General features: G+C 45.9%; 1 protein-coding gene across 1 annotated transcript in view; it reads left to right on the top strand.

Moving 5' to 3' along the window:
- VPS53 (VPS53 subunit of GARP complex) overlaps positions 1-18,397 on the top strand; it is a 1,349,775-nt gene that overhangs the window by 1,002,480 nt on the left and 328,898 nt on the right. Inside the window, exon 17 of the mRNA XM_069615168.1 lies at positions 10,152-10,230. Coding sequence (XP_069471269.1) covers positions 10,152-10,230 — 79 coding nt within the window. The remainder of the gene's footprint in view (positions 1-10,151; positions 10,231-18,397) is intronic.

The following is an 18,397-nucleotide window of genomic DNA, read 5'->3' as shown; positions in this document are numbered from 1 at the left end:
CCTGATGCATCCGGGTTTGGCGCGCTTTATAAATGGAAAATAGATCAATCAATAAAACATCCAGCAAAGGGATACATACGATATCGTATGCCTATAAAGTATATAAAATGTGCAAAGAAACATTTCCTTCATAGAGGAAAGGTGGTGAGGGGGTTCCAGTTATTCCTGAATAAGCAAGACTCTGCTGACACTTTGTCTTATAAAGGTGAGTTCCACATTCTCAGAGCCTAGCCGGATGCCTTTCCACCTCAACGGACTCCAGTTCTAGTAGGCAAACACCCCCCAGGACCTAATTCCATGGCCTCAGTGCGCCAATTAAGTCTGTAAACAATGATGCACCAGCCCTGCAGAGCTTTAAATACCATCACAGCCAACTTGAAAGCTGATACTGAGGATTATATGTAAACTCTGCAGATTATACAACATTATACACTTGAGGACAGAGGCACATCTCAGCATACACGCTTCCACATTCGGCAGTAGCTGGAGGGGTCTAGTCTGGCCTATGGAAACTGCCTACAGAGTATTTCCCGTAGTCTAATCATGTGTATCCTAAGGCTTGAGCATGGAACACTGCCAATTGGGGCTCTCTCCCCGAAATCACCCAGTGTTCAACTGTACATTTTGAATGGTTGCGGTAATGCTACAGTGGCATATTGTCGGGGCCCTCCCATTCAGTTGGGTATCTAGCACTTTCGCCATCACCAAAATCATGAGCGCCAAATATTAAAGTAAGCATATTTGACAGTTCAAGATTCGGTGTCCTAACATCGCCTTGAGCCTGTCCAACACTAGGAAATCGGGAGTTGCATTGGCATCGGCAATCAGTGACTTTTTTAATTCCACAGGACTCTGACAGCTCTAGGCCCTCTACCAGAAACCCCCAGCCTAACCGTTTTTGGAAACGCTGCACTGGTTAGACATTTGGGAACCTGTTCAAAATGGCCTGAGACTTTCGGACAGATTCAGACAATCCCTTCCAAGATCCAGAATCGGGCAGGATATGCATGCCTCGTAGATGCAGCCCTTCTGAGGCAGACTCGATGCGCATGCGCATGCTTTGAATTTGATCTTCAGTGATTGTGGAGATGTCCACAAGAGTGTAATGGATAGGCGCTAAGACCTGAGGCGTGAAGTTGTCAGTAAAACCTCTGCAGCTCTCAAAGACGTTCAAACAGCCTTCATCGCGTTTTTTTTCGCTTCATTAGTTATGAAGCCCGTGTTGTGGTATTGGCATGCGAGTAACGATGCTCTGTTGGTCCCATCGTCCCTCTGTGCTACAGCCACTATATAGTTGGTGCCCAAGGGTGGACAGAGCATACCAAGACTTACATGTGGGTAATGGTGAAGCCATGAAAATGGGCGAGGCGCCCATCTTAACCAAGAACGTGGGCATAACTAAACAGGAAAGGGAATCCGCACACGCGCAAGGATTGATGTATGTGGTGAAATATTTAGGAATTATTTACATGTTAGTGTATTTTTGAAAAATAGCAAAAGTGATATCTACATCAGCATTTCCCGAGAAGAGCCCTTGGCAACTAGCCTTTCTTCAACGGTCTTCTTCACTGGCATTTGGAAGGTCTGGGCTGCTGTTTTGTTTCTATAGAGTGAGCTTTTCACATTGGGCAGCGCCGTTCAGAGTACACTTTTTGCTGCAGCAGGTCTAGAGTGTGCTGCTGCCCATAAGTCCGGGGAGGGGGGCAGAGGGTGGAGGCTCGCTTCCCTTGATGTTGGCCGTGTGCAATATCTGTTCTAAACCACAAGCATTTATGCATATCGTCGCTTGCGAGGCCTCTCCAACTGCAAAATGTAACAATATTCCAGCTATCTGCACCGAAGGGGCTTGGCAAAGCAAGCATGGCATAGCCCCGCACAATCGGCGAAGGCGGTACTGTTTCCGCCTGCGTGCTAATGGCACATCGTTCGTTTCTATAAGGAGAACTACCCTTGGCCAGCCTGGCGTTATTTAATTTAACGCACCACTTTCCAATGTGTTTTTCACCGAGCTCTGTACATGAACACCCTCTTGCAGGAAACTCCGCACACATAAACAAAATCCTATTGTTCTTCGCCGCATAACTTAGGGCGGGGATAGAACACTTTCTCCGTGCACGACGTTTACAATCTTTTGAGTGGTTACAAAGCGTTGGTGTGTTTAAGGGCTGTGGCCAGTGCAGTCACGCCTGTTGATGGCGCGAGTTTGTTAGCTAGGGAAGAGAGAGGGGCGAAAGGCACGATTTAATGAGGGGTTTGTGCTTGACAGGCTCGGGTTTACTACATTGCTCTTGTACATGCTTTTTTAATTGGGCAGCTCTTATTTCGACTTTGCTTAAGTGCACTGCATTCTTGTTGGCTTTCTCCGCCAGCTCTCTCTCCGTTTCCCTTTTGTCTGCTCTTCTTCCTCACACTTTTTTACTCTCACTTTCTTGTTTTCGGGCGTTTTATTTTGGATGTACCCTCTCTCACTCTGTTTTTCTACTTCTGGGCAGTATTTTCTTTGTGTTTCTTCCTCCTACCCTTTGTCTGCCTCTCTTTTCCTCTTACGTTTTTTTTTGGCGAATGTCCTAATTCTCCGCTCTAGACTAGAATACAATTCGCATTTCCGGCATGTACCCAGGTTCCAGAAAACCCCCACCAAGTTTACTAGTTGAGACAACTTTGTGTTTTTCCTGAATTCAGCCCTAGTGTTATAGCGGGACTTAGGTTTTGCAGGGCCCTGGCTGGCAAAAGATTTGCAAGAACCCCAAATGTGCCTATATGGGCACATCATAGAACATGACGTCACACAACGAGTCTGAAACTCCAGAGAATGATTGGAATTTACATTAAAACAAGACCGGAGTAAGCCAACTGACAAATAAAATGTGTGATTTAGAATATATGAATGGACACTGCTGTATAAGGGGCAAGATCGTAAGTGAGGCTTTTTTGGCGTAGTGGACAATGTACGTTGAATCACTTGCCGGGATTTCTCATTTGCAGATAAGGTAAATAGATATAAAATGCTTGAACTTGGAGAACACAATTTGGTTAATTGGTGAAACCAGGATTTGCGACCCACTCTGCAACTGGGCCCTTGAACACATCTTCACAGCTGTAGTTGGTAGAAATGTTGTTTTCCGCAGGTCCTTTTGTAACTTTGTTTAAAATTACCGTCTGACTTTTGAACGCAGTGGACACATGGTCATTGTTTTGCTAAAACTGAAGTTACCAGATTTTGCGGTGGTTTCAGGAATATTTTTATTTTTCTGGTGTATATATTAGTCTTTAGTGTCCAAACTAGCAATTTTCTTTTAACTGAGAAGCAGTAAATGAGGATTATGTTAATGTGTGTCAAAAAATAAATCCTCTCCATACATTTTGTAAAACATAACGCTTGCTCGATAAACAGCCGAATTTCTCCTGCTGCGACTGCAGGTTCACAGGGATTAGGGATGGGGCAGACAGTGCAAAGTACCTACATTGCAGAATTTCCTTTAAGTGCACACGAAGCAGAGTCGTTTTACTGTGGAACTCTTGAGCAGGGGGGAGAGCCAGCCTCAACATTTTGTGGGGGCTGGATAACTGTTTTGAAAGCTTGTTGTGAGTGGGGCAATTTCCTCCCCTTCGCTCTAGCCCTGGAGGCGGAATAGCTATTTTGCCTTCCTTTGGCAGATTCTATACATCTTTCATCCCAATTCAGAGGCTACTTAGTTTCGCAAAGTGATGCTGATCATGGAGGCGTTGGCCATCTAAAAGCTAAGCCCAGCAGTTATGCCTTTGGCTTCATCATTGGGGTATATTTATATCACCTGTGTAGGCTTTTGTATGTTTGCTGCTGCTGCTGCCACCATGTTAATTTTTTATTTATTTATTTTAATGGGATATAGTTTTATAAACAAAAACTTTACACATAATTCAACACATATATACAATTAATCATTCCTTAATATCTAAATTCATCATCTTAAAATATAATCATCTGAATAAACTCATAAAAGAACTTATTTCTTGTTCCATATAAATAAATGAATACATATCCACAATCATACAAAAGATAAAGATACAATACGTACATTCGACTCTTGTTAATATCTTTTACTGCTTTAACTGAATAGATGAAGGCAGGGCTCTACCCCCCAGATGAGAAATTTCTGATCAGAACATCGGTTCATAAGCCTTATAGGATTAATAGGTTGCTGTCACTCAATCTTTTGACGACAATTTACCATCCTCTGTATAGTGCTAGATGGAGACTAGCATTCAGGTTGTTTATGCACATATGCCAAAACTCATCTTCCTTAATGAAGTTCAGATCGTGGACATAGTTGGCGTAATGCTTAATATATGATAATCCAAACTTTGGCCATAACATAAGAACATGTCTGGCAGTTTCAAGTGAAGCACTGTTTTTCAGATCCGGCAAAAACGTTCAGCTTTAGGTATTGCTCGTTCAGGGCCAATCACCGTTAACAGTGGGAGATGGTTAATGCGTAGTAGCAATAGGAAGCGTCTTGATGGGCACAGATTTAAGTATCCTTGGGACTTTTTATATGTATATATATATATATATATATGAGAGATGATTGTTTAAATGTAAATCGTCTGCTTTCCCCGGTGAGAAAATTCACAGTAGCAGCTCTTTCCCATAGGAGCCCCGGGCTGAGCATCACAGCAGAGTGTTGCCTACTGCATGGAACCACCTCAAAGCGTAAGCCCTCCAAAGCCAGTGCCTGGGTTGTCCCTGTTCTCGAGGCAGTGTGAGTAATTAATTAATTTAGCAGGATCCTTATTCTTAAAAAGTCAGCAGGGGACGAATACCTCTCCAGTCCAGCAGCCTCTTTGACTATCCCTTTACCTGGCAAATCATAACCTTCTTGCCCTCTTCCGCTTCTCCCCACCTCCAGGTTTGATTTTTAATAGTGTGTTTTATAGAGATGACTTGAAAAGTGAAAAAAAAACGTAACAAACCACTCAGACAAATGTATATATCCATAGATAAATATGTTAAGCAAAAAGATTACAAGTGTAGTATTATTTTCCCCCATCTTGAAAGGAAGACTGCTAATACCAGGATGCAATTCAGAATGGGATAAACAAAAATATCCTGTGGGTTTTGTATATGTACTTGTAAGACTTAGAATCGCAACAAACGATAAAGTGTGAAAAAGTAACCTGGTTGTTTTTCAGGATCTGACAAAGGTATTCTTCAAATTTGATGTGAGGGAAATGTGACATTCTACAGAAAAAATAAACGCTTGTGGTTCGTCATAAGCACACATGAAAGCAAGAGAGATAATTTAACATTTCATTGTCATGTATTTAAAGTGTCTTGGAATAAGGAATAGATGTATGCAGCTAGCATGTGCTTTCTGATAAAATGACCCATTTTCAGTTCTTATAGCCTAAACGTTGAGAATGCGTTGTCCATTACAATAAAATGAGCATCACTTGTAAATAGCTTCCACATTAAGTGCTCCAGCATAATAGAGTGCTAAAAAGTTGAGTATTTGTGAGATCACACTGCAGGGCATCAGCAGGGATTGAGAGCTGAGTTGGCAGTCTTGTTGGGACACACAGAAAAATAGCCTTATGGGAGGGATAGAGTAGCCCCTTTATAACTTAAACTTTTTCACTTGCGGTGTATATACGAGGCAGCTAGTGTTTGCGGTCCCCCACAAGTGTTTGTCCCTCGGCGATAGCACAGAATGCCCATGTGCAGGGCTGGCCCTGCCTAGGGTCGATAGTACCTGAAAGCAGTTTTAAAATGTGATGACAACCCTGCACAGTAAAGAAATTGTCATCTCCATGATCTATCCTGCAAAGCTTAGATTTCTCTTGGATGGCAAAACGTTATTTTCCACTACCTAGAGTATGCTGTGCAGTTTGAGGGGCTTTGCAAGACCCAGCCCCCCTACCTGATTCTTAAAGCTCATAGCCTAAGAAGTTAACAGATATCTTCCTATTCTCTGTTTGTGTGTAGTTATTTGGATATATTACGTTGCTGTATAGCTGGACAGTAACTTCTTACATGGGACAGGGGCAGCTGGAGGTGTAGTACTCGCACAATGGAAATAATAATTTATTTTGTATTTATTTTTGCATTTGTTGTAGTGCACTGAACCGTTGGGTATCTAGGCGCTTGGTTACATTAGGGGGCAAGAAATACAAAATATGGAAAATCCAAGAAACACACGCGATAAACTGAGGGGTATCACAATGTATTAAAGTCTTGGTGCAGGGAGCTTTACATGCAGAGAGTAACGGGGGGGGGGGGAAAGCAGAGACAGGTATCCGATTGTCTTATTGTCTTATCTCAGGGAGCTTTAGGCGAAGAGCCAAGTTTTTAGTTTTTTTCTGAATGTCCAGTAGGAAGGTTCCTTTCTCAGGGGTGATGGGGAAATTGTTCCAGAGCTTTGCTGCCATGACGAGAAAGTTCAGGTGATGGCTGATCGTGGATCTTAGAGGGCGAGGGGGGAGGTGTATTTTTCCACCAATCATGAAAGGTAGGGCGGGGAAGTGTTTGTGGTGCACCTGCGTCAGATGGAGACGGTCTTGAATATAATCCGTTCATGGATCGGGAGCCAGTGGGCATCTTTCCTGGCCTTTGTGACATGAGTGTGCTTGGACAAGTCTAGGGCTGCTTGGAGAGCATTGTTCTGGATGGTTTGCAGCTTACACAAGTTACATTCAGAGGTTCCCGCAAAGAGGCCGTTGCAGTAATCCAGTTTAGCTACGGTGAGGCGGTAGGTTGTGGGGAGGAATGGTTTGCTGGCATTCAATAGATTTGTGGTGTAGGGAGCAGAGGAGGCAATGGCGTTGACCTGGCGAGAGAGGTCAAGGGTGGCGTCCAGGTCGATGCCCAGGGTTTTGGCTGCAGAGGATGTTTGGATCCAGTTGCCGTCAATGTTGAATGCTTGCAGGCTGGATCTATGTTGTGGAGGGTGTTGTGAGAGCCTACAAATAGGCTCTCAGTTTTATCAGTGTTGCAGTCTTTGATGAAAGGGGCTGGACAGGCATCTCCTTTGCATCGGGAGGGCTTGAGGCCTTTGATGCTATATGCCACTTCAGGTTCTGATGCCAGGCGTAAGTCAAATTGGGTAATGGGTTGGCTGGTAGGAGGTGTGAGGGGCATGGAGGTGGCTGGTGGTGGTTTGGAGAAGATGGCCAGTTGCTTGGCACAGATTTTCATCTAGAGTGAGGTGATTTTCCCGTGAGGGCTTCTTGTACCTTGGAACACCAGGTGTCATCGATGATGAGGTTTTTGGGGGATCTGGGGGGCTGGCGACTCAAGTACACGTAAGATTGGGAAGAGTTTGCAGATATTGGATTGTGGGTTGTTTATTCCGGCATTGTAGCTGCTGGCTTTGGTGGTGTGAATAACTCTTTTGAAATCTTTGGCAAGGGAGGTATACTGGGCTTTGGAATCTGGGTAGGGGTCTTTTGTCCACGCCGTTTCTGCAGCACGTTTCTTGGTGTGGGAAGCAAGGAGCTCAGGGGTGAACGAGGTGTTCTTCTTTAGAGCTTGCTTGGCTTTGCGCTTTTTTAGTGGGGCTAGAGTTCCGGCAGCTAGTGCAATGGTGTTGTAGAGTTTGACAAGGGTGAAGCGCGAGACCCACTTGTGGCCCTCGTGACCCCCACCCAACTCTCAGCCCGAAGACAAAGAAACAAGAGACGCACATCACTCCTGGGCCCTTCCTCGCCATTGATGATGTACTGCAGATATGAGAAACGCTATTCAGTCAGACAGACATTTAAGCCATACCCGATTGACAACGTGGAGGAAATGCAGTTCTCCTCGATCAAATGGGTTGACTAACTATAACCTCGAAAAGGCCGATGATATCACTAAAAAAAAGAGAACTAGGCTAATAAGCCGTCGGTGTGGGCCGCACACCGTAATATCCTAAAAGGGTTAATTTCTCTTAAAACACAATTATAATCTGTACTGGTTTTGGTTCTCCTTGTTCTTCGTTCAAGTTGCTTGGTTTATCAAGAAATAGGGATAACTAGTCTCATTTGTTAGGCATCACTGATATTTATTCTCAGCAATATTACCATTCCTAGGTACTTAATTATGAGCAATGGGCAGCAATAGGTCTGTGCATTTCGGACAGCATCATTCCTCGGGCCACATGCCCATGCTTTTTACACAAATTCTTCAGCAAAAAAACAGTGTGTTTTTGGTGTAGTTACAGGCATTGTGTCATTATTTCATTTCAATGAATTGTCAACATCACAAAATTCAATATTAAATCCCAGGGCGTCCACAACAAATTACAGTACATGTTGGACACTCTAGGTTTTTTTGCTGAAGAATTTCTGTAAAAAGCATGGGGGGGGGGACATCCATCAGGAACTATGTTACCAGAGGTAAGTAATTTGTTCTACTGCAGGAATGTGATTGGTTACTGTGGAATTGCTTCTCTCACTAAGGCATGGCATATGTCCTAGAATGAGATCCGCTCAGAAGGTGGACAGCAGCTTTAAAGGAGCCTGTAGGCCATCTTGAATTCCTTGTTTGTCTCAGTTCTCACATGTTCCTTTATTTTATGCTGACTGCAGCAGAACTGCACATGCAGAGGGGCCACTGGTGAGTGTTGCAAGTGCTTCCAAGTTGTCAATTTCTGAGGATGTTGGACACTACATTTCCCTGTGGCTGGTTTTGGGAGAGTGTGTACTTCGCCGCATAAGGTCGAGGGTCCTTTTTCCATGCCTTTATTCATCCAGTTGTATCTTTGGTTGATGTGACTTTCTCATGCCTAGTAATGGGCGCTAAGTGGGGTTGACCAGGGGTCCGCCCCGTGCCACCCCCAGGGCCATCATCCACTAGCTCAGGGAGGTACCTGTATCCTTTGGTCAACTCACTAGATGTCGCTACAGTAAACTTGGGGACTTTGGCACAGTAGATACTTAATTAAAAAGTGTTGCCTCGTGCCACTCCTTTTTAGTGTGGTTATTCAGGACCCATGTTGAGATCCGTGATTCTCTGAACTTCCCCATCTGTTTAAAGAGCCACCTTGTGGAACTTCCACTCTCGGACATTGTTTGGGACTACGCGTCTCTTTCTAGGGAAAGGTACTCTAGAACACACTGTCTTGAGAGACATATATTCATTGGACTTTATTTCTAGGCAGGAGTATGCCCATTTGTCTTAACACTGGCCAGCAGGGAAAACGTTGATGCTAAGTAGCTCATGCTGCCTTCCCAGCATGACTAGAAGCCATCTTGTGCATTACAGCCCTCTTTGTGACTGATGGGCCACAATGCACCCTATTTCCTTTGAGCTTTTTTATTCTACCACATGAAAATGGTTTATGTTCTGAGAAGACATTTGCAGTCTTCTGCACAGCCCATGAGCGACCCTTCTGTTTTTTTTAACACATTGTTTTGGACTTCCAAAGTACTACAGCATCACCACAATGTGCTGTAAAAGGCCCCCTGAGCATATGTAAATAAATGATTCTTTTTTCTGTTGGCATTCTCTCTGTGTAGACTCTTACCCTCTGGACTTACAAGCTCAGTCTGCCTTGGTGTGTGATACCACGCTGGCTCTCTGTGGCAGTATTTACAACTGAACTGGCACTGCCCTAATCGGCTTGGTGTAGAGTATTCTGAGACTTCTAATTGACTGAAGGGTTCAGCACAAGGGAATGTTCGATGATATCGTTTGAGTGGGATGCGGGCGTGCAGTGTGATATTTTCTGTTCCATTGCCTTTTGTTATCCATAATTCGCTGTATTTTCCTTTGAATTAAAGATAGTATTTGTATAACCGCCTGCTAAAACCCAATGTATTTAGGTTACATGTATGTGCTCATTTTTAATCTGAGTCCACCCATCAGTCTACCTTCTGTTGAGTACAACCCGAGTGCAGTCTCACTACCAAAAAGTGATCAGGTGTTCTTGTCAACTCCCTTCCTTGAGCTTAGACTAAGGTGTGTACCTGCTTCGGTAGCAGGGAACATGAGCACTACAGTCTTTGAGACTCTCTGGACCTTCCCTGGTGTCGCATTTATTGCGGTTTTACAAGCTCACTCAGTAATGTTAGACTACAGGTTTAATCGATTTGTTGATTCTTAACAATGATGAGTATGATTGTCCTATCCATTGCAGAAAATGTTCATTCTCTGTAATTTCCTGAACTGTCATCTCTGCTTGATCTTGCAGTGTGATCTCAAACAGCATTCAGCTCTTGGTGCAGGACCTAGATGCTGCATGTGATCCGGCTCTGACGGCCATGAGCAAGGTAGGTACCTAGACCACTACAACCTTTCTCTTTCTAAATTGGTGGTTTTGTGACTTTTTTTAAAATGGCATTTTCTTTTTAAAAGTGCAGCTTACTACTGCTTTTACATTTTAAATATGTTTTTCATGGTTTGTTATTCACTTGGAAGTTACACTTTCATGTGAACTACATTGATTCGCTCGAGTAAAGCATGTGCATCAGTTGAATACATTCATTCTTATAGCTAATGTAAAAAAGTGGGTAATGCGTAATTTCCCCTTTTAGTTTCACAAAAGAACTTTGTGGTGAAATGGATAAGATGAAGCAAAAATGGGACTGGGGTGATTGGAGCATTGCTTCTCTCTCTGTCTCTCTCTTTCTCTCTCTCACTCTCTAGCTCTCTCACTCTCTAGCTCTCGCACTCTCCTTCCCCTCCCTCTCCTCTTTCTTTCTTTCTTTCTTTCTTTCTTTCTTTCTTTCTTTCTTTCTTTCTTTCTTTCTTTCTTTCTTTCTTTCTTTCTTTCTTTCTTTCTTTCTTTCTTTCTTTCTTTCTTTATTTCTTTATTTCTTTCTTTCCCCTGAACCGCCCCCCCCTCTCTCCACACACTTCTGTCTTCAGTGACCACACTAGAGTTGTAAATCATGACAACTTTTATGGCCCTAAATTGTCTTTCCAGTACAGACCCACAATGTGTCCCATGTCCCCTACAGCCCCACAATCTTTCCAGCACCTGGTTGTATTCTGTTAATAGTGGTGTTGTCATGAACCATCGGATGTGTCCCTTCTGGACTTCCTGGTCCCTGACACATCGGGGCTTGCACTCTGCAGCACTCCCAACATGGCCGTCAAACACGGAACGTTGTTTACCAGCTTCTGCGTCAGACGAAGCACGTTCTATAAATAAGCCATGCCCCCGTGGCCCCGTGTGCTGCCGTAGTTCACTCTCACTGACTTCATTGATTCCTGGTTCCTGGCCCCTATTTTTTCCCTTCCTCATTCATTCCTTCCTCTTATACTTCCTGTATCCCGGACCCCGTGTACACGTCTCCGAGTACACTCTTCATCATTCTGAACGTTCCAGGAGTCGAACGCTGAACGCACGCTGGAACCCGAAGACGTTCGCACTGGGTTATACAAAACCCGAACTGTGCGCAAGAAGACTCCTACAAAGAACTCCAGTAAAAAACATAGACAGGTGAGAAGGGGGGAAACCTGTGACAGGTGTAAGGTACCATTGGTAGCATATTTTATAAATCATTTCCTTAATTGCTTACGATTTGGATGAGATATGTGCCCTTTCCTATATGTTTTCGCATGCCTCTATGGGTAGTTCTACCTCCTGCTTTTCCTCCCATCTCTCCATGTATGGCAGCATATCCTCTAGGGTCACCTGATCTAAAAATGTATTAGTTGGCGATTTTTCCTCCCATCAGGGGCTCCCTTTTTGGAAGTTCTAGCCCTCCCAGGTTTCTATTACCAGCTGAAATCACTGTTTTATGTGATGTCCAGTGTCGCAATTGAGCATATCTGAAACCTTCCTCCTCCCCTATTGAACCTCTCCTTACATTCCAGGAACAACAAGGGTCCCCCCCTTATGTAGGTCACCTAGTATAAGTGATCTATTCCTTTCCCAAGCTTCGAAGCATTTCTTTCAGACATACCACGTGTAAATTATGGGTTATCTGTTATCAGAGAGAGTGGACTGTGAGGAGCCAGGAATGAGACGCCAACAGACAGAGCTCATAGTATTGGCTATAAATGTTTATAAACATTTATTTATTCAAATATCACTTGGCGTATCACTGATGGCGCAGGACTGCAGCGCCTCAGTCACAGCTCCCTTCCCTGGTTTTCTTCCTCGCCAGTAATGACCACCCGTCTTCGCTGTCTCATTTTATTTGTCCACCAACCTAGAGCTTTCGGACAACAGTTTCCAGTCTATGCTGCTGCTGCTCTGGCTGACGCCGTTCATCTGTCCACACCGTGCTCCAAGTACCCATCCACAGCCACGAAGAAACATTGCTCGCACGCATCCTTCTTCCTTGCCTTCGGCGGGTGGGGATTTAAACTTCCAGACTGGACGATTTGCTACCAAAAACTAGACTGCTGCGTTGGTTTGCCGGTCTTGGATATCTTCATTACTTCACCCCATGCGGACATACAATTGAGATTCAACACTACTGCTCCCTGCCTCTTCATACTCTCAGTTGCTGGTGCCTTACTTATTGGAACATATTGGGGAATGCCTGAAGTAGGTCTGGGAAGTGGTTTGGTAACAGTGTCACAGTAGGCCATCAGGGCTCCGGAAGGGAAGGAACATTCCTGAAAGGAAAGGGGGGTGGCTATGTTACCACCTCCAATGATGTTGTGTCATCCACCTGAGGATTTCATCCTCCCGCGTAGAGCCGCCCACAGGGTCAGGATCGGGTAGCTGCTGCCGTCCCCCGGCTACATGGGAAGAGGCTATTCCAGGAAAAGAGTGATGATATCATCATATTTATCACAGGACCCTACTCCTTGCGTAATGCCAAATTGCTTCAGTCCCTTGCACCAATAATGCGCACCTTGTGGAAGCTAATAGGCATCCCTCTCTATTGCATACTCCCCTACAAAGGGTAGCTTAAATAACGGAATGGACGTCGCTCCCTGTTTCATGTCTTTCCAACCCTTGCATCCCACATCCAAAGTCAATTCCATTATAGGTGCAATTTGTACTGTCATAAAGTATCTCCCCTTGTCTGGAACACCCAATCCCACAATTAAGGTGGCTGCCTTAGTTAGGAGCATAGTATTAGAGGCTTTTTGCTTGTGCCAGGTAAAGGTAAATATCTTCCTTGTAGTCTTCTAAGCATCGCAGCTGGGATGATAACAGTGAAAGCTCTAAATAAATAAAACAATCTAGATACCCAGGTACTTTCGATTGCTACAATTCTGGCAACCCATGATAGCTCCTGCATGTCCCACCAGTTAAGAACTTCTTCTATTTCCGTAATTCTGGAATATTGGCCTTGTATAAATCTTCGTAGCTCGAGGTTATCTTTACCCCCAGATACTCTACTTCATCCTTCACCCAAAAAATCGAGGATTCCAACTGCATTCTCATGCACACCTGTAACTCCACAGTAATATTAAGAGCCTTGGATTTCTCTTAGTTTATGTTGAGTCCAGAGAATGCTTCAAACTTTGAGAGGTCCTCCAGTGCCCCTGACTGAGAGAACCCTGGCTCTCCCAGGTATATCATCTCTGCAGAATGCAGCACTACTTCATGCTGTTGCGCTGCACATATGACCCCTCGTGTCTTGTTGGAAAGGATAGTTTTAATGGATAGTGTCTTTCTACAAATTCCTCATCTTGGATATAGTCCAGCTAAATTACTGAAAACTTTAACCCATTGGTATCACTTTAGCATCTGGATTCCTCAACATGGTACGCCTCGACATCAGACTTGACCTTGGGTTTCCATACATAGGTTGCACAGCGCCCCGTGTTCTCTGTTCCGTTTTACCACATGCTCCACATGCTTGATGGAACATGGTGGGATGAGGTTTTGTCTTAGAAAACTATCTTTAAAATGTCTGTGCCTAAGCCCTCGAGAGTAGGTGTTGTGTGTACTGCGACTCAAAAAGGTTCTTAACCGACACGCACACCACATTTGTTTATGGTACCTTTCATGCCAGGCCATGGGGGAATGGAACACATTACCTGGATTCATCACAGTAGGCTACCTTCCACTGCAAGATCCTTTGCCACAGACCAGTATGATCTGAGAACTCCATCTAGATTCTTTGTTTGTGGCCGTCCTTATTGTATATGTTCCTTTGCATTCCACAGTGCTTCATTATTGCCTTAGGCATTTTTCTTGTGGGATGCATAGCCTGTAATCCGTGAAGGGTCACAAATGCGAGGCGGACACCTAGATGGAAATTTATCACAAGTCACCATTTTATTTAAATAATCAAGGGTGAGATGAGCACCTATCTTTCCCTAGCCTAACAAGGATTTCCCTACCTAACAAACCAAGGCTAAAGGGAAATGACCTATCATCCAAATATAACTGTCCCTCACACTAATAGACATAACAAAAACATACAGGAATCACTTTGCGATTTAAACTTCACAAAATAACATGTAAATTCAAACGCAAAAGTTATAAACAGGAATCCTTATGATCAGGGTTTGATCCGTTTCACCTGGATCACTTAAGTATGTTTCAAACCAACAGTCACGTTTAGGAAAGTTCCTTTCACTAGCTAAGTTCCACACTGGGTAGAATAAACAGTTCCAATACGTCTTTCGCTTGGCAAAGTGACCAATTCAGTTCAAAAAGGTTCTTCACTCTTGAGCCAATTGTTAAAGCTTTCTGCTTGGCAAACAAAAAAAGATTCTCTCTTCATATCTCAAGTCAAAATCAATGTAAATGCCCTTTGCTCTGAAAGCCAATCATTTTTGTATCACATTGAATTTCCTACGGGAAGAAAATGTTGGCGATTCTTGGACTCCGGTCCATCCACGCCTCTGAGAGGGGTCGGTCGTGATCGTACTAGAGACACCACTCGTACGCCTTCGGGCTCGGGTGGTCGGCATGATTTGCGGGAGAGGTCCCGCTCGGACAAGGGGAATCGTTCTAATCATGCCCGTTCCAGGTCCCAGTCCTCGACGCCCTTGTGACCGTGTGCACCTGTGAAGTCTTCGAAGAAGACATTGACGCCGAGGTCATCGACGGACTCTCTCGAGGTTCCACCTCCGAGGAAGTCATCGGCGCCCAGGCTGTCGAAGGACACGCTCGGGGCTCCGCCCTCAAGGCCTGTGTCGATGCTGTCGGCGCAACGGTCGACGCCGATTCCGTCGACGCCCTCGATGCCTTTCGAGGCCGTGGTGTCGGAGGTACCCCGTGGCACGGGGGGACCCCCTAGAAAGTCTCTGGCCAAGGCAAAACATGTCTTTCTCCCTTATTCAATGCCCACTTTCCAGTCTATGGCGTATATTTCCGAGGTGGAAGAGGGTTCTGAAGATGGGTTGGTTCCTGACACGGCACCAGATGAGATTCTTTCTGGTCATAGCCAGATTGAGGACCTGCATCAGTCATTGCATGACACCAGTGGTCTGGACACCTCTCTGGAGGTGGAGTTCTGCAGGCCTGAGCCTGGCACCCATGCCGAGTCATCGTACTGGCGCCCTATGTCGAGGGTCACTGACTACTTGTGGTGGTCGGCGCCCCCAGTTGATTTTGTGCAGGATTCCCTAACGGATATCCTCGACCAAGGTCCACCCACTGCCATTCCATATGGCTCTGCAAAGAATGGTGGCAGCGGATTGGACTGCTCCGGAGTGTCTCCCGGCAGTGGGCAAGTCTTTGCCGCGAAAATACCGCCCAGCCATTAGTGACCCCTGCTACTTGACCACGCACCCCACTCCAGAGAGTTTGGTGGTGCAGGCGGCTACGGCCCCGGCAAAGCAGGCGTCGTATCCTACCATCCCTCCTGATAGGGACGACGAGCGTGTTGATGGCTGGGCGAAGAAAGTGTTTTCTTCAGCGGGGGTATGGCTCTTCAGGCGGCCAACTCCGTATGTGCCTTGTCACGTTTCACGCACACTCTGTGGAACTGAATTTCCTTAGCGGCTGAACATATTCCCGAAGGGGACGAACGGGATGGTTTTCTTGCTATTATTCAGGATGGCAAGGATGCCATGTGTGAGCCCGTTCAGTCTGGTTTGGACATGGCAGACTGTGTCAGCGGGTCCATGGCAGCGAGCACTGTAATACGCAGGTTTGCGTGGTTGAGGAAGTCGGGGGTTTGCTCCTGATGTGCAAGCCAGGCTCCTCAACATGCCCTTTGATGGCGAACATCTTTTTGGCAGCAAGGCTGATGAGAGCCTTGAGAGGTTGCAGACCTCCAAAGCTGCAGCAAAGTCATTGGGCGCTGCAGTCCGCCAACCTCTGCCTTTTCGTCCTAGGGGACAGCAATGGAGGGGAGGTTCCTTTCGTTATTACTCATCCTTTAGTAAAGCGAGAGGGGCTGCAAGTCAAAGGGTCAACCGTAGGAGTGCCAGAGGTGGAAAACAAGGTACTCGAGGTGCCAAGGCCACGCGAGCAGTTGCCTCTTTGTCCTCCGGCAACGCCGCAGCCGCTTCTGCGTTGCCCTCAGGCAACGCCGCAGCCGCTTCTGCTCAGTCATGAGACCCATGCTTCGCCGGTTGGGGGAAGGCTGGCGCAGCATCTTGTAGAATGGCGTGCCATTACTTCAGATGTGTGGGTTCTGGAGAAAATAGCCCAAGGCTACTGTCTTCCTTTCCGGCAGAGGCCTCACGGCAATCCACCAGGGGAATCTCTCTTTGAAGAGTCTGGGTCCGCTCCTTGCGCAGGAAATTCAATCCCTGCTGGAGAAAGGCGCCATAGAGCTGGTGCCTGTAGCAGAGAGGAACAAGGGATGGTATTCCCCTTATTTTTTTATTTCAAAGAAAGACGGGGGATTGAGACCCATCATGGACTCCTCAGGAAGGACAAGTTCAAGATGGTTACTCTCTCTCTCTCAAGTCCTCCAGACCCTTCAACTTCAACTTCAGGACTGGTTGGTGTTACTCACCGGTGAGGAGAGTGCGTGAAAACGGAGAATAGAACTGTAAAGCCGGGAAGTTGCTTGAAGAGCTTTGGGTGGAACCTCCACCCAAGCCTCCTCTCTGTGAGGGAATAAGACCTTCTAAATGATATGACCTCTTGCTGTCTAATAACCAGGCAAGTGGACCGATCACCCAAAAGAGCGGGGAGAACGCCCCGCCACGGACCAGGCTGAGCGTTTCCCCCCGTTGTATGGAAAGTAAGGCACAACATAGGAAATCACCAGTTGAGAAGGACTGAAAGATTGGAGGAAATCAGAACACAACAGCAGGGATAAAATAAGAAAAAGGGGGAAGGTTAGTAGGATACTAATACCCGAGCAGCACGAGGGTTGCACTGGTTTCGGGATGGTGCACAGCTGCAGAGCGTCCTTAAGTGCACAAGCAAAACAAAGTTCAATCCAATGTTCAGTTCACGAAAGCAGAATAGTCTTACCACTGGTGGTAATACGATGGCAATTGTAGAATGAAAGCAACAACCAGACGGAATGGTAGTTCAGGGAGGAAGGGTAGTTCGAATGCAGGCAAGGTCTGGCACACTAGCGGGCAGCAACCATGGCAAAAACGTCTAGAAAAGCAGTCCGGGAGCAAACAAGGGTCTGTTACACGTGCAGGCAAGGACAAAGACAGAACCTTATCTTACGGAGTCCGTGGAAGCAAGCAGGGGTTCGGTACAGGTACATACAGGAACAATGGCAAAACGTTAGAGCGGGTTCCAGGAAGATCAGCAAAGGTCCGGTACACGGGCAGACAGGTACAAGCCAGGGAAATCCAATAGCGAAGTCCAGTAAACAAATCTGGGTCGATAACGTAATGAATTAAGGAGTTGGCACTTGAAGGAGGAACTTCTAGTAGCCGGGTGTAACTTTAAACAGAAGCAGCGTCCTGGTTGCAACCGCGGAATACATCAGTAAAGGAGGCGGGGCAAGCCAAGGCGAGGCTCCACAGCCGAACTACAGCACGAAGTTAGGATTTCTGAGGAAGTGTAGTTTCGTATTGCTAACTTCCACGGTAGCTGCCACTGTGTATAGAATGGAGCAGCATTATGCAGTATCCCTTTGGGGAGCGCAACAACCCTCCTGACCTTCCTAATAGCTGTACTTGGGAAACCGACTGCTCTAAGGAGCCGAGCTGCTAAGGATGCAGGTGGCAGGGGCTTCCGCACAGGATGAGGTGAACGCCGGCCCATAACAGTTGGTGTCTCTTGACCTCAAGGACGCTTATTTTCATGTGCCTATCCATCCCAAGCACAAGAAGTACCTGCGGTTGGCGACTCGCACTTTCAGTTTCGTTTCCGTTCAGATTGACCTCCGCCCCGAGCGTTTTCACCAAGCTCATGGTGGTGGTGGCAGCGTATCTCAGGAAAGGGGGGATTCACATCTACCCCTACCTGGACGATTGGTTGATCAGGGCGCGCACTCCCGAGCAATTCCTGGATCATCTGTCCGTCACTTGCCACTCCCTTCACAAGCTGGGCTTCTCCCTCAACTTAAAGAAGTCCCACTTGACGCCAACTCAGTGGCTCCAGTACATCAGAGGAGTGCCTGACATGTCCTTGGGGCAGTGTTTTCC

Source organism: Ambystoma mexicanum, chromosome 9 (assembly GCF_040938575.1).
Source record: "Ambystoma mexicanum isolate Mex_15411 chromosome 9, UKY_AmexF1_1, whole genome shotgun sequence".
In the NCBI taxonomy this organism is placed as follows: domain Eukaryota; kingdom Metazoa; phylum Chordata; class Amphibia; order Caudata; family Ambystomatidae; genus Ambystoma; species Ambystoma mexicanum.
Note: the sequence above shows the minus strand (reverse complement) of the source record. Positions and strands in the feature narration are given on the sequence as shown.